The 26,548-nt window shown below is 45.0% G+C and overlaps 1 protein-coding gene and 2 non-coding genes across 3 annotated transcripts; all 3 read left to right on the forward strand.

Moving 5' to 3' along the window:
• Positions 1-3,857: 3,857 nt before the first annotated feature.
• RPL18A (ribosomal protein L18a) lies at positions 3,858-10,499 on the forward strand. The gene is made up of 5 exons (XM_073651660.1): positions 3,858-4,004; positions 6,550-6,729; positions 8,334-8,463; positions 8,708-8,817; positions 10,358-10,499. Exons 1-5 carry the CDS (start codon positions 3,987-3,989, stop codon positions 10,448-10,450), a joined length of 531 nt encoding a protein of 176 aa, XP_073507761.1. The 5' UTR covers positions 3,858-3,986; the 3' UTR covers positions 10,451-10,499.
• LOC141168039 (small nucleolar RNA SNORA68) lies at positions 4,369-4,499 on the forward strand. The gene has a single exon (XR_012251795.1). It is a non-coding gene; the product is annotated as a small nucleolar RNA SNORA68 (small nucleolar RNA).
• LOC141168038 (small nucleolar RNA SNORA68) lies at positions 6,860-6,992 on the forward strand. The gene has a single exon (XR_012251794.1). It is a non-coding gene; the product is annotated as a small nucleolar RNA SNORA68 (small nucleolar RNA).
• Positions 10,500-26,548: the final 16,049 nt, after the last annotated feature.

Raw genomic sequence — 26,548 nt, forward strand, 5'->3', positions numbered from 1 at the left:
CTCCACATCACCGTGCTCAGCTCATGCCAGGAAGCAGCAGTGCATGTGTGTCCGTAAGGGCTCGTTCACACCAGTGTGTACCACCGACCAGTGCTATCCCATGTTTTATCAGATAGCACTTGGCCCAATGTTATATTATGGCACAGTGCAGATCTGCAGCATACGTGTGGCTCCGCAAATCGGAAAACGTGCACCCATACAAGTCTATGAATACACTGATTTGTCCTCAATATAGCCATAAAGCAAAAAAATCCATAATGAACTCCAAAAAGAAGGGGGCTTTTTAATAGGCAAAGTAGTGCATTAAAATAGCAACATTGCCTGTGTATTCAGTCTATTATTATACTCTCCTGATTATTTTAATCTGCACCTTTTATTTTTTATGGTGTTATATTAGCGCTAATCTACTTAGCAACATTCCTTGAGGAATTTATTCATATATATTTATTAAATTGTAACATGTGGGTGATGCTCTGTATTTCTTGATTATAAATTTGTGTACACTACCCCTTCGCTTCTATTTATAAGCTACAGCATTTTTTCCTACCCTTGTTACCGTATTAATTTTGTATACTATTTTATATTAATTCCGGGACAACCTACTGTTTGTCTCATCGTTTTGTCTTACTATGGTTTTAATAAATAGTTTAATAAAATAAACTATTTTAATGCATTACTTTGCCTATTACAACCCCTGGCAAAAATTATGGAATCACCGGGCTCGGAGGATGTTCATTCAGTTGTTTAATGTTGTTGAAAAAAAGCAGATCACAGACATGGCACAAAACTAAAGTCATTTCAAATGGCAACTTTAGGGCTTTAAGAAACACTAAAAGAAATCAAGATTAAAAATGTGGTACTCAGTAAGGGTAATTGTTTTCAGACCAAGCAGAGGGAAAAAATTATGGAATCACTCAATTCTGAGGAAAAAATTATGGAATCATGAAAAACAAACACACAAAAGAACAATCCAATACATCACTAGTATTTTGTTGCACCACCTCTGGCTTTAATAACAGCTTGCAGTCTCTGAGGCATGGACTTAAAAAAGTTTTTTTGTTATCATTCATATTCTCTGAAACCAGGCCAAAAAAGGAAAAATTCTGCCGGGGTATGTAAACTTTTGAGCACAACTGTATATACCAGGATGAGGGACATATATATCAGGATGAAGAACATATATACCAGGATTGGGGACATGTATATCAGGATGAGGGACATATATACCAGGATAGGGGACATATATACCAGGATGAGGGACATATATACCAGGATGAGGGGCATATATACCAGGATGGGGGACATATATATCAGGATGGAGGACATATATACCAGGATGAGGGACATATATACAAGGATGAGGGGCATATATACCAGGATGGGGGACATATATATCAGGATGGAGGACATATATACCAGGATGAGGGACATATATACCAGGATGGGGGACATATATACCAGGATGAGGGACATATATACCAGGATGGGGGACATATATACCAGGATGAGGGACATATATACCAGGATGGGGGACATATATACCAGGATGAGGGACATATATACCAGGATGGGGGACATATATACCAGGATGAGGGACATATATACCAGGATGGGGGACATATATACCAGGATGAGGGACATATATACCAGGATGGGGGATGTATATACCAGGATGGGGGACATATATACCAGGATGGGGGACATATATACCAGGATGAGGGACATATATATCAGGATGGAGGACATATATATCAGGATGGAGGACATATATATCAGGATGGGGGACATATATACCAGGATGGGGGACATATATACCAGGATGGGGGACATATATACCAGGATGAGGGACATATATACCAGGATGAGGGACATATATACCAGGATGGGGGACATATATACCAGGATGAGGGACATATATACCAGGATGGGGGACATATATACCAGGATGAGGGACATATATACCAGGATGGGGGACATATATACCAGGATGAGGGACATATATACCAGGATGGGGGACATATATACCAGGATGAGGGACATATATACCAGGATGGGGGATGTATATACCAGGATGGGGGACATATATACCAGGATGGGGGACATATATACCAGGATGAGGGACATATATATCAGGATGGAGGACATATATATCAGGATGGAGGACATATATATCAGGATGGGGGACATATATACCAGGATGGGGGACATATATACCAGGATGGGGGACATATATACCAGGATGGGGGACATATATACCAGGATGAGGGACATATATACCAGGATGAGGGACATATATACCAGGATGGGGGACATATATACCAGGATGAGGGACATATATATCAGGATGGAGGACATATATACCAGGATGGGGGACATATATATCAGGATGGAGGACATATATATCAGGATGGGGGACATATATACCAGGATGGGGGACATATATACCAGGATGGGGGACATATATACCAGGATGAGGGACATATATACCAGGATGAGGGACATATATACCAGGATGGGGGACATATATACCAGGATGAGGGACATATATATCAGGATGGAGGACATATATACCAGGATGGGGGACATATATATCAGGATGGAGGACATATATATCAGGATGGGGGACATATATACCAGGATGGGGGACATATATACCAGGATGAGGGACATATATACCAGGATGAGGGACATATATACCAGGATGAGGGACATATATACCAGGATGGGGGACATATATACCAGGATGAGGGACATATATACCAGGATGGGGGACATATATACCAGGATGAGGGACATATATACCAGGATGGGGGACATATATACCAGGATGAGGGACATATATACCAGGATGGGGGACGTATATACCAGGATGAGGGACGTATATACCAGGATGGGGGATGTATATACCAGGATGGGGGACATATATACCAGGATGGGGGACATATATACCAGGATGAGGGACATATATATCAGGATGGAGGACATATATATCAGGATGGAGGACATATATACCAGGATGGGGGACATATATACCAGGATGGGGGACATATATACCAGGATGAGGGACATATATACCAGGATGAGGGACATATATACCAGGATGAGGGACATATATACCAGGATGGGGGACATATATACCAGGATGAGGGACATATATACCAGGATGGGGGACATATATACCAGGATGAGGGACGTATATACCAGGATGGGGGATGTATATACCAGGATGGGGGACATATATACCAGGATGAGGGACATATATATCAGGATGGAGGACATATATATCAGGATGGAGGACATATATACCAGGATGGGGGACATATATATCAGGATGGGGCCCAGGATAAGGGACATATACACCTAGATGGAGCCAGGATGGGGGACAAATATATTGATGGGGCCCAGGATGGTGGACATTACTAGATAATGTCGGGGGGGGGGGGGGGGGGGTGACATATATGTTTGTATAGGATTTAGAACGCCGCAAGGGCCCATACTTCTGACCAACATACAAGTGTGTGTGGGGAGAGGGTGGGGGCAGGTTGGGAGAGGGTGGGGGCAGGTTCAAATTTGACACCAGGGTCCATCGGACTCTAGTTACGCCACTAAGTAGGAATAATCAGTGATGATGATAATAGTAATAATAATGAATAATTGCAATAACATAATGTATTACAATAGTCATAACATAAATAATATTAATAGTGATTATGGTAATAATGAATTAATTTAGGTTTCAGGCAGCTTTGATAAATGCTATAAAGTTGAGGTCAATACTCAAACAGTCCACTACGCGGCGCACTTCAAGCACAAAGCCGCCACCACGAGCCTTCACGTTTCCAGACATAGGATGACTGACAGGAAGATTAACAAATCAGGAGTCGAGGAGTTTTCACGGCCAGCCAATAGAAAGGGTATAGTAGGGTGACGTATCACGGCGCAGGCCCTGGCACTTCCTTTCGCTCGGCGGCAGGGATCGAGGCAGCATGAAGGCGTCCGGCACTGTAAGAATCTGCTGGGATTCAGGGCATGGGGGCACATATTAGGGAAGGGCGCGCTCTCTGGTGGCCCTAAGCCTTACCTGGAGGCGCCGTGTGTGCTGGCTCTGGTTGGGCACGGCTCACTTGGGGTATAGAAGCTCTGCTTTCTTGCGGCCTACATCATGGCGGCTCAGGTTCAGCCATGTGGAGGACTGGCGTGGGCCGCAGTGTCTGTGGATGCCTGGTATCCTGTCAGGCCGCAGCCTCCTCCCTCTCTCGTGTACTGAGGGCCGGTATCTGGTGGCCCAGGGCCGGTATCTGGTGGCCCAGGGCCGGTATCTGGTGGCCCAAGGCCGGTATCTGGTGGCCCAGGGCCGCTCCCATGTGCTCTGCACACAAACCCAAAGATCGCCGCTGCCTCCTCCGTGGTGATCTTGTCTGCTGTGCACAGAGGACAGGACCTTGTCGCCTACCTTGGGCTGCAGTGCTCATGGCAGTGATACAGAAGGTCCAACATCCCTATGAAGTCCTCTCCAGCTCCTGCATGGTGGGGAACTGGACTGCTGGGGTTAATACTATGTTTTCACAGCAGATTAACATTAGAACAGGGGGTTATATTTATACCACTATCCGGAGTCCCATCTGCTGATAAGCTAGGGGAATAGCGATTTATTGGGTGCAGCCTAAACCAAAAAATGTGATGGCAGCACAAGGGGGATTAAACTAGTGTCTGCTGGGTGGTCTCCTCACTAGCCATGACTCCTGGGTTCAGGGCAGAGCCAGTGACCCTGCAGATGATGGGCGCCACCCTGCAGGTCAATTACACGCACAGCTTTAGGGTGACTTACATTTTCTCTTGGTTATGAGAGTAGGCGTTATCCTTCACCTGTTTAGGGCAGTCCACAGAATTAAAGGGTGTTAAGAGCTGTCAGACTTCCCTTAGACTATTGCACCAGCTGTATGGGCCTTTTACGCTCTTGGCTGAGGAGTATCCGACTAGCTAGTAACCCTCATGTATGTTCTAGTACCCCTCCAGCATATTTTGGTTTAATGTCATGTTTGGATAGTAGTAGTAATGTATGTGCCCTGTCTGTAGTAAAATACAAACTGGTCGCAGTCTTCTGCTGCTCTGGTCTTCCTCTGCACCAAGTGACTGGCCAGATCACTCCATTGTTTGGCGGGTGGACCGGAAGTCACTTCTTGTTGTAAATCTGAGACTCAGAACGAGGGTCTCAAACTTACATTAAGAGCACAGTCAGATGGCCATTTAAATCTGAACGCAGTGCACTGACTGACTGACTGGTCGGCAGCCCTCCCGACTGTAGTGTGACTGCTTCATGCAGCTGTTACGCTTGAGTTGGGGGAGCTGCTGGCTAGTCTTTGCACTGTGTTCAGATTTATATGACTATCTGACTGCGTCCCAAGAGAAAGTAACAGCAGTAATTTCCAGCCGGTCCCAAGATGGCGAAGATGGTTCTGAGCGGCGCTGGAAACAGTAGAAGCGACGACCAATAAGTGTTTTATTACATACACGGAACATACATTACTGATACCTATCTGGTGGTGAAATAATAAAAGCCAAAGTGGTATTTTGAATGTATTCAATTTTGGTGGCGTCATCTGACCATGTTATGTGTATTGAGGCTTCCCATCATAGGGATTGGGTGGTTGTAACCCAGATCGTTTTGTTCGACTGGGAGATAATTGTGTAGAATTGTCTGGCACTGCCCTCTAATAGAGAACGGGAATGCACGGCCAAGTATTCCTGTACATGGCTGATCTCACTTCTCTCAATATGCCAGCGGCTATCTAGTGTGCATGGCCTGGCTAAATAACTGGAGATGGTGGCATTATACTCATTCAGTTCATTATCATATATGGTAGAGGTCCCCATTAAGAGGGCTGTCCACTACATGTAAATCCCCCCCCCTCTTTTTTATTATCCATAATAGGACAATTTAAAAGGGGTTGCAAGTAGTGGACAACTTTTTTTTGAGTGATAACTGTTTATTTCCTCTTGAATTGCTATTTAAAGAGTTGTCTGCCTGACACAAGTCCTTATTACATTCCCTATTGGAGCATGCTTAACCCTAGAACGCATACCTGGGGCCTCGCAGGCCCGCCCTGTTAATTATTCTCTGCAAGATTACTTTAGTTAGAATTTTGAAACTCTAGGTATTCCTCAGGTATATAGTTGTTTGTCATTTTTGTTTGAGTTATTCCATGTTATTTGCACACGGGCCTAAAAGGCAACAGGTATGTGAAAAAGTAGATTTTTATGGTCATGCGTTCTAGGGTTAAATACTGTAAGACTTCCCTGACCCCTATAGCTATGTAATGCTTGGTTTCCCATTAACATTGAGCTTTGATGTGATGAGATGTTCAAAGGCTTTTTAGCTGCTAGATCCCTGGTATAGTTTGGACCCAGAGGAACTTAGAAGGGAATGAAGAACCTCATATATTCAAAACTCTATAACTTTAAGTTCTGGTACCTCACAGAAATGATCCCTTGTGACTTGTTCCCATCTATATAGTGCTATGTTGGTCTAATGGTTTCTTCTCATTGTAGCTGAGGGAGTACAAGGTCATTGGGCGCAGTTTGCCCACAGCTAAGACGCCTGCACCTCCTCTCTATCGTATGAGAATCTTCGCACCCAACCATGTTGTGGCAAAGTCTCGATTCTGGTACTTTGTGTCTCAACTCAAGAAAATGAAGAAGGCATCTGGAGAGATTGTATACTGTGGACAAGTAAGTGATTTCTACACTGAGATACTGAGGTCATGGATCATTTGTCCAGATTCTTGAAAGATAGTGCTTCTATACAGTATTGACCTGTAGTATACTCGGTATGTTTGGTGTTTCGGGCTGAAATTGTAGAGAGGCACACTTAACCCAAAGATTACTATTTTCTCATGTAGTAATCTTGTCTAGTGTGCCCAAAGTAAGGTTGTACCTTGTCGCCTTTCAAGAGCTGATGTGCCCATGAAAGTGAAATTGAAGGTCCTATAAATGCCTTTTCTGCCTGTTACTTTTTCAACTATAGATGCTTGAAAAAAAAATGTGTGTTTTAAAATCAGATACTCAGGGTGTGTGTTTTTTTAAAATCCGCATTCACATGCTGCAGCTGTGGATTTTTGGGATTATGGCAAAACTTCATTGTTTTCCATGGCTTTTTCAAATTGCAAAAAAAAAAAAAAAAAAGCACTGTGGCTGCAGTGTGTAGATACATCATTATAAAATAGTACTGCGTCCATCGCCTCTTCTGCATGTCTGCAGCCCTTATAGTCTACACTAGTGTTTCCCAAACTCCAGTCCTCACGGCCCCCCACAGGTCATGTTTTCAGGATTTCTATAGTGCCACACAGCTAAGAGAATTACTGATGCCTTGATGATGCTTCCACCACCTGGCCAATGCTAAGAAAATCCTGAAAACATGAGCTGATGGGGTCCGTGAGGACTGGAGTTTGGGGAAACACTGGTCTACACCATTAATGACCTGTAGATGTGTTGGGTAAGTCATCTAGCTGCTGTACTAAAACTTCCAAGTCCAGTGGGACATAGCCAACGATAGTGCAATAAATTTATTATAACTTGTCACCAAAAACTTGTGTAAATTCTCAGAAATCTACGCCAGCTCATACCTCAGAGTTGTTTTCTGCTATAGCTGCTCTTTTTAAAGGGGCTCTGTCAGCACAGAATGACTGTTCAAACCAAGTAAAGGCATTCGATGCTTCATGGCTTGGCCAAACTTATCTACTTGGTTTCCCATCATCTCCACTTACCTCTGAAAGCTCTGGCTTTATAAGGGAAGGTGTATATAAATGACTGGCCCCACCTTGATGCACTGAGCGCTTGTACTTTGTTTGAACAGTCATCTGTGCTGACAGTCCCTTTTAAGTCTATGGTAACAAATGGCCTGTGGTTTTGTATCTTTAACAAAAACATTTTTCTAAATTTGGAGCTAAAAATCATTCTTTCAATTGAGTTTCATTAAAAATGTTGCCCTGTTTGCCTTTTACTGTCTGTTTCTCTGCATCTTCAACTTTCATGTGGTTTGTTCATAAATCTGCTGAGGAGCTCTGAAAAGGACAAATAAGTTAGTCTCCCCCATTACAGAATGAGCTCACTTGTAGATTCTCAGTTAACTCATTCTGCAGTCAGCAATATGATGCAGCACATACTATAGAAGGCAACATTTTTAATGATGCCCGATTGCAAAAAAATAAGTTTTGCCCCAATTGCATGCATTTAAGTATGTGTCCAAACATGGACAAACTCATTTAGTATTGCCTTTCAACCTAGTCCTAAAGTTTTATGAAAGAGCACTATATTTAACCCCTATGTTTTTGCAGGTTTTCGAGAAATCTCCTGAGAAGGTGAAGAACTTTGGCATCTGGCTGCGCTATGACTCTCGTAGTGGAACACACAACATGTACAGGGAGTACAGAGACCTAACCACAGCTGGTGCGGTGACCCTCTGTTGTAAGTATTTATATATTCTAGCAGGAAGAGATTTTTATATTAAAATGAGCCTTCAAGTTAAGATCCTAGTTTTTTGGAAACATGCATAGTCCGTGGTGCTAAATTAAGAGGAAACTTGTTGCCTCAAGAATACAAACTAAACTTTTGGGATTAATGTTTAATAAACTTGTTGGTCATCTACTTTTTGTTCCCCCTCATTCTGTTGAGCCTGATTTTTATTGACCGATTGCTTTCACCCATTTAGACCGTGATATGGGTGCACGCCATCGTGCTCGTGCCCACTCCATTCACATTATGAAAGTTGAGGTGATTCCTGCCAACAAGTGTCGCAGACCAGCCATCAAGCAGTTCCATGTAAGTAATATGCCACTAAGCATTACAGGACTAATAGGATTTGTAATTTAACATTCAATTATTGCTCTTGCCATTGAGCATTTCTATTGGATTTCTTATTTTGTATGAATCCAAGAAAAATCTCAGAAAATTGGTGGCACTGTATTGAGTTTGCATGCCTACAAGGGGGTCAACAAGTCGACTTTTCAAGGGGTTGGTTGTCCAAGATTTAAATACATTTCCTGCAAAAAGGCAATTTTTTTTTGTAACAAAAAATAAATGTGCTCACATGCTAAGTCTTCTGCTGTTTACTCTGCTGGAACAATTGTGGCATATGTGCACGTAAGCACTGCAGTCCCATGTCAGACAGCCATCACTTAATAGTTTTAAAACTGGAATGGGTCTTTTCATGTCTAAATATACACTTTTCACCTGTACAGTCTCTGCTTTCTTGAGCATCCTTGTCAGACATTGCACAGATTCACATAGTCTATATCAGTGGCTTGTTGAATAGTGGTTGATATTTATGGGAATAGAAAGATTGTTGTGCTTTTATTAGTGATGTGGGTCTATATTGTCACTTATATGGCTGTGTTATGAAATCCGTGTAGCAGCTTTGGGCTGACATCTTTACACCATAAGCCAGTCTAGAAGCACTTAAAGAGGTTGTCCGGTCCAAACCGATAAGTCTGTAGTCACTCTGTATGACTGCAAACTTATGAATTCTCCCTGGCCCCATCTAGTGACAATGGCTGACCAGTGTATGCGGCTCACTAGAGGGTGAGGCCACACCCACTGGCAGGCAGTATGTATAACGCATACACACCCTCCGGTCCCGGCTCAGAAAACAGCGAATCCCCACAGCACACAGTGCGTGTGCCGGAGGGTTTCATAAGTTTGCAGTCACTCAGTGACTGCAGACTTATCGGTTTGGAACGGACAACCCCTTTAATGTGTTCTCCACATTCATAAAAGAAACCTCGTTAGCAAAATTTAGGCTCCAAATCACCATCAACCTGTTATCCAGGGCAGTGACAGGTTTACAATATGTATTCTGGCAGGTTAGGTATGAATGATAATAAAAAAAAATAAAAAAAAATGCTGTATTGAATGATCGTGAAAAGCCATAAGGGTGAAGCTGCTCTCTTCCCCGTCAGTTAAGCTGGCTTCGCCTTCCCTACCCTGTTGACTGGCTTGATGTCCTGCAGACCAGGTATGTCATAACAAGCCCCCTCCTACTGCATGTGGTATGTGTATACTGAAGGCAAACCTTTCCTGGTGTTTTGGCTGCTTTGGTGCACAGCATATGCACACACGTTACCATCTGGAGTGGCTTGTAATGACATACTTGGCCTAAGACATAAGTAAAGCCAGGAAGGGACTGGCCAGCTTGACCTTTAGGAAGAGTAGATAAACCTCTGACTTCTTACTAGGGTTTAAAGACTAGGGCAAAGCTTCCATTTCAGTCTATTTTCCACTGGCAATAAGTGTTACCATGTTAAATAAGTGCTCTGTTTTTGTATTTTTTAAGCTTAACACATCAATTTTTCTAAACTTTTAGGACTCAAAGATCAAGTTCCCTCTGCCACACAGAGTTTTGCGTCGCCAGCACAAGCCCCGCTTCACCACCAAGAGACCAAACACCTTCTTCTAAGCAAGGCAAAATCCTTGTTCTGTGGTCAAATAAAACACTTATTTGGAAATGTCTTGCAGTTTTCAGTCAATATTTAATTTTTTTTTTTTTTTTTTTGAGTATCTTTGGCAAACCTTTTAGATTGGTTGGGGCTCACTTAATTTCACATCTACTAGTACATCTATCACAAAACAACCCTATAGCATCTGGTAAGACTGGTAAATACATGTGTTTATTGCTGCTTTTTACATGTACAATTGGTGATCTCACTTCAAATGACTACTGACAGATGTTAAAAACAAAATTTAAAAATCAAAGATGGGAAGGAAGGCCTGTAGTAATTTAGTGACAAAAACTGTAAATTATAGAAAGTGTGCGCGGGCACATTCCCTGAGCTGGTGCATCTAAGAGGGGAGCACAGTCTGACATTTGGCTAATGCTGCAATACAGCTGTGAGGAGAAATATGCAAGCGTGTATAGGTTATATAGAATGTCAATCTGTTTCCTGGACATAACGCCACATGGACAGAATTCATTGCAGTTTCTTGTTTTTGGTGGCTGGCCCATTCAAAATTTACATTCGCTTCCATTACTATGCTCACCTGCCACCTTGGTGTTCATTAAACACTTTTGCTGCTTATAGTTCTGTGACTTGTCGCTAGGTTAGTCAGACTCCATTTATCAATTGTAGCACTGACTATATAATGTAAACTTATTGCCTTTTCTTTTTTAATGATTAAACCTCCCCCATTGCATTTTAAGAACAAAACTATGAATTATAGACCGTGATGCTTGCTTGCATCAGGAAGTGCGCATGCAACCTACTGGATGACCAATATCATTAGGGCTTTGTTCAGCCCACTCCACTCTGTCTGAAAATCAGACCACACTCAGATGTCATCAAGTGCAGTCCTATATACTGTATTTTTCAGATTAGAAGATCCACTTTTTCCCTCCAAATTTGGGCGGAAAAGGGGGGTGCGTCTTATAATGCGAAGGTGTGGTATTTTACTTGGAGGGGGCGTGTCGGTGGAGTGGGTCCCAGATACAGGAGGTCGGCGGCAGGAGTGGGGCAATGCTGCGGGCCCTGTCCTTTCAAAAGAATTTGGCGGTGAGCAGAGGTCCCTCTCCCGTACATAACCCTGCAGTGGGCTTTGGGAAAATGGCCACCGGAGCATGCGCAGATTAAGATCTCGTTTTGGGGTAAAACTGATCATAAGGCGCACCATTTTATTTAAAAAAACAAACTTTTTTTTTCTATTTTCTACCCCAAAATTTGGGGTGCGTCTTATAATCCTCAAAATATGGTATATATTTTTTATTTCCACGGACCCATAGACTTGCATTGCCAATTTGATATGGTATTCGTATCAAAATCGGACATGTCTCTACTTTTCTTCGCGCAAAAACCACTGCTCAAACTTGCCAATGCAGTTCTATGGGTCTGTTAAATCAGACAGGATATGATCCTGTGTTGGTTCTTACTGTTTGATAAATTGTGAAACCTCATTTTTTGTGTACGAGAGAAAATTATGGAAAAAACTGACTGACCGAACGCTGAATCTGATGGTAAAAAAAAAAAAAAAAAACTACAGTGATTTATTTTGCTCAAAAAATGTTTGAAGTGTGAACAAACTTTAACTTGCTGCATCTTCAAGGCTCCATTTAAGTGATCGTGATAAGAAACATAATCTCTACCACCTGGGACCTTCGGGGGCAGAGAGATCCTGAAATTCTAACAGACCTAGCACATCCCACAACCAGCCCCCCCATGAGCTCTCCAAGGGGCGTTACCTTGATATAATAAGCTGAATTTGTGTCCGTCTTTGTTCATTTTGGAAGGCATAGTTTGCTATGAGTGTTCCATTTTCATACGGAGTGCTTATCAAGAGGAGAGCTGTTCCTGCAACATCTGGTTTAGTAATTTTCATTATTCCTTTTAGACAAAACTTAAGCTTCGTTTAAGTTGGTATACATGCGGCACATAAATGCATGTTTCACAATGGCAATGAATCAGAAAAAAACTATAAGAAGCAAAATGAACACAGACCCTGTTGTAAATAAAAAGCAAAAGCGCATTTAAATAAAACAAAGTTGTTAGTAACACTGTTTTTGCTCAAATGTAGTATGAAAGATATTCCACCATGACAAGGTGAACTCATTTGAGATAGTCCTACTCTGTCTAATGTTTAAAAAAAAAAAAAAAAAAAACCTTCCCATGTGTCAAAGTTGACCTCTATGTGAATAAGGGCAGACAGGACTGGGTCCCAAACTGTGGACACCAGCCAAGGGAAGCTTTTTAAATGTATTACCAGCTATAGTAAGGGAGGTCACACCCTGGTTTGTACAGATTGCAAAAAATACAAAGAAAAAATGAAATTTGAGCTTGGTTTAAGTTGGTATACATGCAGCACATAAATGCATGTTTCACAATGGCCATAAATCAGAAAAACCTACAAGAAGCAAAATGAACAAACACTCCTGTAAATAAAAAAACAGAATTAGTCTTACCGGTAATGATGTTTCCAGGAGTCCACATGATGGCACCATAGGATGAGTAATCCCATATCCTGTGTAGGGACAGGAAGCACAAAAGGTTAAAAGCCCTCCCACCCCAACCTCCTCAGTGATTTTCCAAGAACCACATTGGCTGGGTACAACAATTTTATTTTAGACTGCTTAGACATGTTAGTCACATATAGTAGCAATATAGGGAGGGAAATAAGGGTGCTGTCATGTGGACTCCTGAAAACATCATTACCGGTGAGACTAATTCTGGTTTTCCAGTATGTCCCCATGACAGCACCATAGGAGTATACCCAAGAACTCATAGCTTAGGGTGGGATAACTGCCTGAAGTACCTTCCTACCAAACGCAGATCTCTGCTGTGAGAGAACATCTAGCTTGTAGTGTTTGCAGAAAGTAGTATGTCCTGACTATGTGGCTGCGGTACATATTTGTTCAATGGTAGCCCCAGCTCTAGTTGCCCATGAGGTGGAAATTGCTCTGGTGGAATGGGCTTTGATAATTTCAGGGGGAGGCTGTCCTTCTGAAAGATATGCTAGATTAATCATGGATGTGACCCATCTAGCTAAGGATGGTTTTGAAGCCTTCCTGCCTCTATTTTTTTCCCCCAAACTGTATAAAAAGGTTAGAGTCTAATCTCCAGTTCCGAGTGGCTTCCAAATAGGCCAACACTGCTCTGTGGACATCGAGATGGTGGAACTCTTCCTCCCTCTCATTCCTAGGGTTTTCTCAGAATGATGGAAGAACCACTTCTTGGTTTAAGGTCATCGATGACACCACCTTCGGGGAGAAACTTGGATCCAGTTTCAGAATGTTAAAAGGCTCGACGACAGATTAGAGCCTGGATTTCACCCAACCGTTTAGCTGTGCTGATTGCCACCAAGAAGACTTTTCAGAGTCAAGTTCTTTATTCCCAAATCATTAACTGGGCCGAAGGCAGGTTTGCAAAGGAGGGGAAGAAATTCTCTGTGTAGGCCTAAGTCTCTGGATTGCCTTGACAAACCTGATTATCCAGGGATGCGAGGACAATGATGTGTCAAAGAAAGCACCTAGTGCCGCAATATGCACCTTCAAGGTACTTGGTCTAAGGCGTCAAATCCTGCCTGCAAAAAAATCAAGGATCGCAGGGATGTCTGGCTGGGAGGTGTCTACCGTCCTGTGGAAATGACAAAAGGTCCTCCAGACTTTTTTTTTTTTTTTTTTTTTTTTATATATGGCCTGGGTTACTGGTTTTCTACTAGCCTGCATAGTCTTGAATCACTCTGGCGGATAAGCCCTTGTTCTTCAGGATCTCCCCTTCAGAAGCCAAGCTGAGAGCTGGAGCTGTTGAAGATTCTGATGAAACAGTGGACCTTGCGTCAGAAGATCTTCCTGAAAAGGTAAAATGATTGGGTCTTCCAACGCTAGATGGCGTAGAAGGGAGAACTAACTTCTCCTTGGCGAATACGGGACAATTGCTATGACTGTCGCCCGATTTAGAGAATTAGAGGAGCAGGTGGGAAGGCATATGTTAGGCCCTCTCCCCAATATTGTGAGAGTGTGTCCACTGCCAGAGGATGCTCTCCTGGGTCGAGAGAGAAGAAAGATGTCATCTTCGCATTTGTTCAGGATGCAAAAAGTTCTAGGTAATATCCCTGAGTCGGATAAAGGTCACCACCTCTGCCATTATCTTTGTAAAGATTCTGGGAGCAGATGACAGGCCAAAGGGAAGACATCGGAACTGGTAGTGTAGAATCTGACTGCCTGATGGTAGTGCAAACCTCAGATATTGCTGACTTGAGGAATGTATTAGCAGGTGGTAGTATGCATCCCTGAGGTCCAGGGTGCACATTACCGCATCCATGTCTATTAGAGGGATGGCTGATCTTACCGATTCCATGCGGAATTTCTTGTAGCGGACCCATCGGTTTAGGGGTTTCAGGTTGATAATCGTACGGAACTCCCCTGACGGTTTCTTTATTGAAAATAGAGAGGAGTAATGGCCCTGATGTTCGTGTTCTGGAACTGGCACAATAACTCTCTGATGTAGCAGCTTCTCTATGTCTGCCTGCAGACGGGAAAGAGAGGTAGGGGAACCTTTCGTCAGGTGGAATTTCTGAGGGGGATTTTTAGAAAATTCTATCCTGTAACCCTGCGCTATAGTTGTTAGTATCCAGGGATTTTGCGTTACCCGATGCCAACTGTTTCTGAAAAACTTTAATCTGCCCCCTACTCTGACATAGTCATTGACGTTTTGGACGAGAACTAGTACTGGGCTGGTATCTATTATCTTTGTTCCCCTTATTAAAACTCCAGCTTGTGGAACCCCCTTTTTTCTGCGTGTTATATTTACGGGAGGGGAACGGTTTACGAAAGGGCTGCTCCTTCTTTTTCTCCTCAGGGAAGCCCTTCTTTTTATAGGACGCTTTTTCTAGAATGTCATCTAGTACAGGTCCGAATACTCTGAGCCCTGAAAATGGAATGGAGCACAGCTTGTTCTTAGCTGTATCTCCAGACCATGTTTTTAACCAAACAGCTCTACAGGCTGAGTTGGAAAGCGCATTATTTCTGGCCGCAAATCTGACCGATTCTGCTGAAGCGTCGGCCATAAAATTTGTTGCCATTTTTAATAGGTGCAATGATTGAAGGAGAGATTCCCTCGGGGTGCCATCTCATAGGTGACTCTCTAGCTCTTCTAGCCAGACTCTCATGGATCTGGCAATAGATGTAGCAGCGACATTAGATTTAATAATTGCCACTGAAGCTTCCCAAGCTTTTTTCTAAAGTCCATCCGCCTTCCTATCCATAGGATCTTTAAGTCCTGACGAGTCTTCAAAGGGGATAGAGGTTTTCTTGACCACCTTAGCCACCGGGACGTCAATTTTAGGAATAGTGTCCCACACATTGGTGTCTTCTGGGTCAAAAGATAATCGGCGCGGAAGTCTCGTGGTATAGAGAGTCTCTTCTCCGCATGCTCCCATTCCTCTAGTATCATGTCCTTCACATGGGCATTAACAGGAAAAAATATGGATCTCTGGGTTTTAAGACCACCAAACATCTCATCCTGAATGTTACTGCTCTTCTCCGTTTCCTCTACCTGCATCGTGTCTCGGACTGCTTGTAGAAGAATATCCATATCATCTGAGTGGAACATGTATCTTTTCCGTTCCCCGCCTAATGGTCTCACTGTCAGTCGCCAGATGGGTCGATTTCACCCTTAGAAGATGGTGCTATATCTTCTCTGGGTCTTTTGGGTCCTGGGACATCCTGGACTCCTGAACCTGGGGGCTGCAGAGACCTGATAGAAGCCTGAGCTTCTTTAATTATACTGGGCATCTCATTTAATAAAGCCCTGTGCTCCTCCTTTAGCATGGAGGCTCTACATTCAGCACATAGACGTTTTGTATATGAGTCGGGAAGTCTGATGTTACAATCCAGGCACCTCTTGGATTTTACTGTGGCCTTTTTCTCCATAGCCTTCTTTTTTTCAGAAGGAGGTGGTAATTGCCCAGAGACATCCTATAAAAAATATGGAGGGCCTGGTAAGTGTAAGCCCCATTAGCGATATAACAAGGGGTAATGGTACACTTACATGACTGTGGGGCGATCCAGGGAGGGTATCAGGGTGTGACATATCTGCCATTGTACTGCCAGGGGTACCAAAGCTGTAAGCCTGCTTTTGCTGCTCCCCAGCCCCCCTTCTTATACCTTACCTGGTCGTCCTGTCATTTTCTCCTGTTCCCTGGCGTCTGGTCTAACCGCGGTTTGAATTTCCCGCGCGACCGCCACCGGAAATTGTCATCTCCGGACTTCCGGTTTCAACGCTGAGCAGTCCTGGAGCCGGGAGAAGCCGGACCCGCCCAGAGCAGGACGCCAAGAGCCCCGCGATAGAGAAGTGGCACCCGGAGGCTCCAGCACACCGGAGGGCTGAGGGACTCCCGACAGGGAGTGTCGGCCCAGGACCCGCTTGGCGGCGGGAAGGAGAGAGCCGTGCCCCCCCCCCCCCCCCCCCCAGGGTCCTCTGAGGTATCTTTTCCTTCACACCAGTGCTCCTCCAGTATTCCCTGTCCTGTGTAGGGACAGGAAAAACAGTGAGGTTGGAGGTGGGAGGGATTTTAACCTCTTGTGCTTCCTGTACCTACACAGGATATGGGATTACTCCTCCTATGGTGCTGTCATGGGGACGTACTGGAAAGCAAAAGTGCATTTAAATAAAATAGGGTTGTTAGTAACACTGTTTTGATCAAAAATAGTATGAAAGCTATCCTACCATGACAAGGTGAACTTACTCTCTTACATTAAAAACCTTACCATGTGTCAAAGTTTACCGCCGTGTGAATAAGGGCAGACAAAGGACTTTTAGGTAATTGTATATACCGTATTGTTTTGTTCCCATTTTGTATCATCTATGTGCGTGTGTGTATATATAATATCATATTCACACTGTTTTTTATGGACTATAAGACGCACTGGACCTTAAGCACCCCAAATTTTGAGGAGGAAAACGGGAAAAACATTGGGAGGTCCGAATTTAGCTTACCGTGAAGGGACGGTGGAGCGAGGTCACAGGAGGCTGGGTCGCTGCTGTAGGAGTGGGGTGATTCTGCAGGGCCTGTGCTGGGAGGATGGGGTGTTCCGGCGGTGTGCTTCATGCAAATGTCAGTGGTGCAGGCAGGAGTAGAGTCCCTTCAGGAAAATTGGCTCTGGAGACTGCGCATGGACAGATTGAGATCTCGTCATTGCCTCCTGTGACCCTGCTCTTCTGCTGCCAAACCCCTTCCCCTGGTAAGCTACATTTGGACTATAAGACTCATCCCCATTTTCCTCCTAAATTTTGTGGGGAAAAGAAGTGTGACTTATAGTCCGCAAAATTTGGTGTATAATCCATTCATTGGAATGGGTGGTGTATATACCTTACGCTTACTGTGAGTTCCCCCAATAACTGGCCTCGTAGAAGAAGTGGCCGCGTCCATCACCCGTCAAGTCAATTGCATAATTGTCCTGACGATTGGAAGCAGTGAAGTTCCATTCCTGTGCCAAACTGGTGGCAGTGGTGGGATCTGTGACAAAGTGGTAACAACGGTGGGATCTAAGCGACACCCCCCAGACACTAACACCGGCTTTTATCCTTGATAACTGGATCTGTGACACCCCTCTTCCCTGGGCTGTTATCCTTGACACATGTTCACATGTCTGCTTTTCATGGACTGTATGTTCATGCAAACACACGGACATGCAGTTTTTCCTGCAAGTCTATAGGTCTGTAAAAACACGTACAGCACACTGCATCAATGTGCTGTCCGTGTTTAACATTGAAAAGTATAGGAGAAGCTTTGTAATTTATTTCTTTATCCATATGTGAAAAACACTGACACAGTAATGCACAACACTAATGACACCTGTAGCGTTTTTTCCACGTACGTGTTTAAACACGGACGTGTGAATGAGGCTTAAGGCAGGTATTATTTTTATTCTCTGACCTATACAACCATGCCATTATCTTGATTAGTAAAATTGTGACGTTTTATTACATTGGCCAACTATATGTGCTTTCCTGTGCAGTAATAATGTACACGGACCAGGTGGAGGCCAAAAGGAAACTTAATCGGGTGTATGAAGCCCTGACTTCTGCATTAAAGGGGCTCTGTCAGCACAGAATGACTGTTCAAACCATATACAAGCGCTTGATGCTTCATGGAGGGGTCAGTCATTTATATACACCTTCCCACCTGCTTGGTTTCCATCTATCTCCTCCTCTGGCTCTATGAAACCAGAGCTGTCAATCAAAGAAGAGGAGGGAAAGATAGGGGAAAACCAAGCAGGTGGGGAGGTGTATATAAATGATTGACCCCGCCATGAATCACCGAGCTGCAATTCTTAGTCTGAACAGTCATTCTGTGCTGACAGTTTCTTTAAGGCCAAGGCCCCACTATCAGTGTTTGGTCAGTATTTTTTCTCAGGAGTGGGAGTCAAAACCAGGAGTGGGTGATAAATGCAGAATTGGTGACTTGTTTCTATTATACCTTTTCTCTGATTGTTCCTCACCTGGTTTTGGCTCCCACGCCTGAGAAAAAATACTGACCGAATACTGATAGTGGGGCCATGGCCTAAGGATGACAGTGGACACTGCAAGCTAGCCACAGAAAAAACAGAGGAGGAGCAGGCATTTAAAAGGACTCTGTCAGCACAGGATGACTGTTCAGACTAAGTACAGCCACTTGATGCTTCAAGGTGGGGTCAGTCATTTATATAAACCTTCCCAAGTGCTTAGTTTCCATCTACACTACCGTTCAAAAGTTTGGGGTCACCCAGACAATTTTGTGTTTTCCATGAAAACTCATACTTTTATTTATTAAATGAGTTCCAAAATGAATAGAAAATATAGTACAGACATTGACAAGGTTAGAAATAATGATTTTTGTTTGAAAGAATAATTTTCTCCTTCAAACTTTGCTTTTGTCAAAGAATGCTCCCTTTGCAGCAATTACAGCATTGCAGACCCTTGGCATTCTAGTTGTTAATTTGCTGAGGTAATCTTGAGAAATTTCCCCCCATGCTTCCTGAAGCCGCTCCCACAAGTTGGATTGGCTTGATGGGCACTTTTTGCGTACCATACGGTCAAGCTGCTCCCACAACAGCTCAATGGGGTTGAGATCTGGTGACTGTGCTGGCCACTCCATTACAGATAGAGTACCAGCTGCCTGCTTCTTCCCTAAATAGTTCATGCATAATTTGGAGGTGTGCTTTGGGTCATTGTCCTGTTGTAGGATGAAATTGGCTCCAATCAAGCGCTGTCCACAGGGTATGGCATGTTGTTGCAAAGTGGAGTGATAGCTTTCCTTATTCAAAATCCCATTTACCTTGTAGAAATCTCCCACTTTACCAGCACCAAAGCAAACCCAGACCATCACATTACCTCCACCTTGCTTGACATATGGCATCAGGCACTCTTCCAGCATCCTTTCAGTTGTTCTGCGTCTCACAAATGTTCTTCTGTGTGATCCAAACACCTCAAACTTTGATTTGTCTGTCCATAAAACTTTTTACCAATCTTCCTCTGTCCAATGTCAGTGTTCTTTTGCCCATATTAATCTTTTCCTTTTATTAGCCAGTCTCAGATAAGGCTTTTTCTTTGCCACTTTGCCCTGAAGGCCGGCATCCCGGAGTCGCCTCTTCACTGTAGACGTTGACACTGGCGTTTTGCGTGTACTATTTAATGAAGCAGCCAGTTGAGGAGCTGTGAGGCGTCGATTTCTCAAACTAGAGACTCAAATGTACTTGTCTTGTTGCTCAGTTGTGCAGCGGGGCCTCCCACTTCTCTTTTCTACTCTGGTTAGAGCCTGTTTGTGCTCTCCTCTGAAGGGAGTAGTACACACCGTTGTAGGAAATCTTCAGTTTCTTGCCAATTTCTCACATGGAATAGCCTTCATTTCTAAGAACAAGAATAGACAGTTGAGTTTCACACGAAGGTTCTCTTTTCTGGCCATTTTGAGTTTATAGAACAAACAAATGTAATGCTCCAGATTCTCAACTAGTTCAAAGGAAGGTCAATTTTATATCTTCTAAAATCAGCCAAACCATTTTCAGCTGGGCTAACATACTTGTGCAAGGGTTTTCTAGGGTTTTCTAAATATCCATTAGCCACCTTACACAGTTAGCAAACACAATGTACCATTAAAACACTGGGGTGGTGCTTGTTGGAAATGGGACTCTATACACCTATGTAGATATTGCAATAAAAACAAGACGTCTGCATCTAGAATAGTCATTTACAACATTAACAATGTATAGAGTGTATTTCTGATTCATTTAATGTTAGCTTCATTGAAAAAAAAATGTGCTTTTCTTTCAAACATAATGAAATTTCTAAATGACCCCAAACTTTTGTCTTTTATCTTCACCATTTTCTGGTCCGATGAAGCCAGAGCTGTCAATCAAAGATGGAGGGTGGAGATAGAGGGAAAAAAAAAGCAGGTAGGAAGGTGTATATAAATGATTGGTGTGGCGGTGCTTAATCTGAACAGTCATCCTGTGCTGACGGAATCTCTTAGCAGTAGCTTGGGTTCTGTTCCCTTCTGCTTGGGTTCCCCAGCCAAGAGCAGGATAGTGGACCAGTGTAACCAGCAGTAGAGAGGGTGAGTTGCTCAAAACTGGAAACTAACAAAAAAAAAAAGGGATTCCAGAATGTTGTGTTCTGTGGCGCTGCCACAACTGAACATGACAAACATGGAGAAGGAGTCTTCTCACCTAGTGGCATGAAGAACTGAAATTTTCAGATGGGGAAAATGATGAGATCCGGGATTGCCAACAGTCCATATAGATCCATGATGTCAAACTCAGGGCCAAAATGAAAAACTTGGACAAAGTCTCAGGCCAACCAGTATACAGTGTAATGGGCCCCACATAGTCCTCCATACAGAATAATGGGCCCCACATAGTTTTCCATACAGAATAATGGGCCCCACATAGACCTTCATACAGAATAATGGGCACCATATAGTCCTCCATACAGAATAATGGGCCCCACATAGTCCTCCATACAGAATAATAGCCCCACATAGTCCTCCATACAGAATAATGGGCCCCACATAGCCCTCTATACAGAATAATGGGCCCGACATAGTCCTCCATACAGTATAATGGGCGCAACATAGCCCTCCATACAGAATAATGGGCCCCACATAGTGCTCCATACAGAATAATGGGCCCCACATAGTGCTCCATACAGAATAATGGGCCCCGCATAGTCCTCCATACAGTATAATGGGCCCCACATACCCCTCCATACAGAATAATGGGCCCCACATAGTGCTCCATACAGAATAATGGCCCCACATAGTGCTCCATACAGAATAATGGGCCCCACATAGTGCTCCATACAGAATAATGGGCCCCACATAGTGCTCCATGCAGAATAATTCCCCCACATAGAGGTGGTCGTTCTTTTGTTGCGAGCCAAATAAAACCACCCAGCGGACCAGATTTGATATGTATCATATAGATGCAGTGAAGATTTATTTTTACATTATTTGTAATTGCAGCTGAAGTTTTGTGTCTGTAAGACCTCCCTCACACATCCATGTTTCCAGCACATGTGATATCAGTTTTTTTCATTGATACCACATGTACCCATTATAACCTATGCTGCCATGCACATGTCTGTGTTTTTACACAGACTGTGCAAAACACAGAGAGACATGTCAGTTCTTTTCTGGCAACACAGATGACAAGGGCTAATACAAGTCTATGGTTCAGTGAAACATGGATGGCATCTGTGTACTGTACGTGTTAAAGATTGCAAAGTATAGGAGAAACTTTGTAATTTAAATCTCTTAACCATACCGGAAAAACACTGATGGTAAACACCGATGACATCCTGGTTTTGGCTTACAAATACTGATGTAAACAACTCACCAAATACTCAGCGTGTGCACGTGGCCTTACACTCCTGTGCCATTGTACTGGGTACTCTAATATGGCTACCAAAGAATACAGCAGCACAATGCATGCGCCAAAATATTTGCAAACAGTGAATATATGAAATATAAACTGCATTATTGCTATATGGAATATACTTATAAAATGAAGGCACATAAATTGGCCAATTAATGAGAGCCCATTAGCCATGACAAGGTGACCTTTCTCTGCTGGGACCCTAGCCTAGTATTTATAAAGCCTACCTCTCCAGGGCTAAAAGCCCTTTAAATTTGTAGCCTTTTGGCTTGGTAGAGGTATGTCCTATAGAAATAGTTAGGGACCCTCCAGAGAAAGGTGGCCTTGTGGCTGGTGGTCTCATATGAATTGGCTATTTTTTGCACTGGTCCTTCCTTTATAGAAGTATATTGTACAAAGCAGTTCATATAATCAATGTTTTTTCATTATACAGAGTGCTGCTGTAGTCTTTGGTTTGTATATTAGGCATCTATAGCCGCTTGTGCCTGTTCACACTTGCCTTATTTTGTTCGGAGGTGCTGGTCGCAGCATAGCTCCCAACCGTCCCGGTTTCTGCGGGACTGTCCCTCTTTGATGGCTCAGTCCCGTGTCTTGTCACGGCTCAGCTGTTCTCTCGGCTGTAGAGGGTGGTGGGGCAGGTTGCGGCGATGGAGCAGCAGGCACAGGTAGTAGCCGGCTGCTGCAGCTACCACGTGTGCCCGCTGCTAAAGGAACTGAATATTCACTCCTCTCCATGCCCATGGGAGTGGAAAGGAGTGAATATTCATTCTCCTTAATAGCGCACACTGTCAATCGTAGCCGCCGGCTTCCTGCTGCGGCTCCGCGATCCTGTGTGCCCACTATTAGAGAGAATGAATATTTACTCATCTCCACTCCCATGGGCATGGAGAAGAGTGAATAAACATTCTCTTTAGTAGCGGGCACAGAAGATCGCGGAGTCGCAGCAGGAGCGCGGCCGCTGCTGTGCGCGCTATTAAGGAGAACTATTCACTCCTCTCCACTCCCATAGTCCCGGCGTGGAGAGGAGTGAATATCCCCCGCGGCTCACCTCGGCATCTGAGGGCGTCTGGCAGTGATGTCATGCGCTGCTCAGATGCTGACATGAGCTGCTGGCAGACAGGACACAGCGCTGGAGCAGAGCAGAGGGGAGGAAGAAAGGTGAGTAGAATTGTTTATTTTTTTCATGTGTGCAGTGATGGGGGGCCATGTATATCAGGACTGAGGATGAGGGGACCATGCATATCAGGATTGGGTTTGAGGGGACCATGCATACCAGGATTGGGGATGAGGGGGCCATGCATACCAGGATTGGGTCTGAGGGGGCCATGCATACCAGGATTGGGTCTGAGGGGGCCATGCATACCAGGATTGGGTCTGAGGGGGCCATGCATACCAGGATTGGGTCTGAGGGGGCCATGCATACCAGGATTGGGTCTGAGGGGGCTATGCATACCAGGATTGGGTCTGAGGGGGCTATGCATACCAGGATTGGGTCTGAGGGGGCTATGCATACCAGGATTGGGTCTGAGGCGGCCACACATACCAGGATTGGGGATAAGGGCGGCCATGCATACCAGGATTGGGAATGAGGGGTGCCATGCATACCAGGATTGGGAATGAGGGGTGCCATGCATACCAAGATTGGGGATGAGGGGGCCATGCAGGCTCGGCGTCAGCACCCGGGAAAGTGCCAGGGCCCTGAGCAGGCGGGGGTGCCCACTCGTTGTCGGGCACCCCGGCGCACTATGGGACCCGTGAGCGGAGGAGAGCGATGCCAGCGCCCGCCCCCCGCTTGCTCAGGGGCCCCGGCAGCCGGCACAATACTTACCTCTCCCTGTGCGCCGCAGCAGGTCCTGCATCTTTCACGGGTGCTGCACTGTGACATCTCAGGTCAAGGGGCGCGATGACGTCTTTCCACCGCAGCCTCTCCTGAGCAGTCACAGCGCAGAGCGGGAAGACGCTGGCGGAGCAGCCGGAGCAGCGGCAGCAGATGAGAAGTGAGGTGAGTATTGGAATTTTTTTTTTTTTTAATGTATGGAGGCATGGGGCATTATATGGGGGGGTGACATCCTGCATGGGGCATTATATGGGGGGGGGGGTGACATCCTGCATGGGGCATTATATGGGGGGTGACATCCTGCATGGGCATTATGTGACGGGGAGGGGGACATCCTGCATGGGGCATTATGTGGGGGAGCAGCCTGCATGAAGCATTATATAGGGGCCAGTATTCTGTATGGAGCATTATATGGGGGCCAGTATCCTGTATAGAGCATTTTATGGGGGCCATTATTCTGTATGGAGCAATATATGGGGCCCATAATACTGTATAGAGGACTATGTGGTGCCCATTATACTGTATGGAGGAGTATACTGTCCGGTCTGCACTATGCGCTGCGAGGATTCACCAGTTTCTGAGCTATTGTAGAATTTACAATAGATATCACTCATGTAATCTAAGCAGTGAAATCTTTGGCATTGTATTATATACATATTTCTCTGCGGTATCTGTGCATCATGAATCGTGGTATGTGTTAAAGGGGCCCACTGAGACTCTTTCGCCCAGGGCCCATAAAAATGAGGATGAGGGGGCCATGCATACCAGGATTAAGGGGTGAGGGGTGCCATGCATACCAGGATAGGGATGAAGGGGCCATGCATACCAGGATTGGGGATGAGGGGGCCATGCATACCAGGATTGGGGATGAGGGGGCCATGCATACCAGGATTGGGGATGAGGGGTGCCATGCATACCAGAATTGGGGATGAAGGTGCCATGCATACCAGGATTGGGGATGAGGGGTGCCATGCATACCAGGATTGGGGATGAGGAGGCCATGCATACCTGGATTGGGGATGAGGAGGCCATGCATACCTGGATTGGGTCTGAGGGGGCCATGCATACCAGGATTGGGGATGAGGGGGCCATGCATACCAGGATTAAGGGGTGAGGGGTGCCATGCATACCAGGATAGGGATGAAGGGGCCATGCATACCAGGATTGGGGATGAGGGGGCCATGCATACCAGGATTGGGGATGAGGGGGCCATGCATACCAGGATTGGGGATGAGGGGTGCCATGCATACCAGAATTGGGGATGAAGGTGCCATGCATACCAGGATTGGGGATGAGGGGTGCCATGCATACCAGGATTGGGGATGAGGAGGCCATGCATACCTGGATTGGGTCTGAGGGGGCCATGCATACCAGGATTGGGGATGAGGGGGCCATGCATACCAGGATTAAGGGGTGACATGCATACCAGGATTAAGGGGTGAGGGGTGCCATGCATACCAGGATTGGGGATGAGGGGTGCCATGCATACCAGGATTGGGGTTGAGGAGGCCATGCATACCTGGATTGGGTCTGAGGGGGCCATGCATACCAGGATTGGGGATGAGGGGGCCATGCATACCAGGATTAAGGGATGAGGGGTGCCATGCATACCAGGATTGGGGATGAGGGGTGCCATGCATACCAGGATTGGGGATGAGGGGTGCCATGCATACCAGGATTGGGGATGAGGGGTGCCATGCATACCAGGATTGGGGATGAGGGGTGCCATGCATACCAGGATTGGGGATGAGGGGTGCCATGCATACCAGGATTGGGGATGAGGAGGCCATGCATACCAGGATTGGGGATGAGGAGGCCATGCATACCAGGATTGGGGATGAAGGGGCCATGCATACCAGGATTGGGGATGAGGGGGCCATGCATACCAGGATTGGGGATGAGGGGTGCCATGCATACCAGGATTAGGGATGAGGGGGGCCATGCATACCAGGATTGGGGATGAGGGGTACCATGCATACCAGGATTGGGGATGAGGAGTGCCAAGCATACCAGGATTGGGGATGAGGGCCATCTGCAGAATGCTCATTACCAGCGTCCCTCTGACAACTCCTGCCAGAGGAGACAGAAATAGTAAATGGGCGTGGATTGGGATGTGACCAGAGGCATGGCCAAAATTTGCTGTGGCCCAGCCACATAATCTGGCTCTTTTTCTCTTCTTCAAAAGTTGGGAGGTATGGTCACGGTTTGGTTTCTTTGCAGCTCTAATATGACATCAGCAGAGGCCAAAGCACTATTTATTTTCTGTTACGTTCAGAAATCTAATTTAAAAAAACCTCTCCAAACTGCCGGTGGCCCAGTAACCC

The sequence above is a fragment of the Phyllobates terribilis genome, unplaced genomic scaffold (assembly GCF_046119375.1).
Source record: "Phyllobates terribilis strain yellow unplaced genomic scaffold, ASM4611937v1 Scaffold_11__3_contigs__length_659146591, whole genome shotgun sequence".
In the NCBI taxonomy this organism is placed as follows: domain Eukaryota; kingdom Metazoa; phylum Chordata; class Amphibia; order Anura; family Dendrobatidae; genus Phyllobates; species Phyllobates terribilis.

Coding starts and splice junctions, on each gene's coding strand:
- RPL18A (XM_073651660.1), top strand. Junction 8,464..8,707: donor TGGTGCGGTGACCCTCTGTT/GTAAGTATTTAT, acceptor TCACCCATTTAG/ACCGTGATATGGGTGCACGC. Junction 8,818..10,357: donor CAGCCATCAAGCAGTTCCAT/GTAAGTAATATG, acceptor CTAAACTTTTAG/GACTCAAAGATCAAGTTCCC.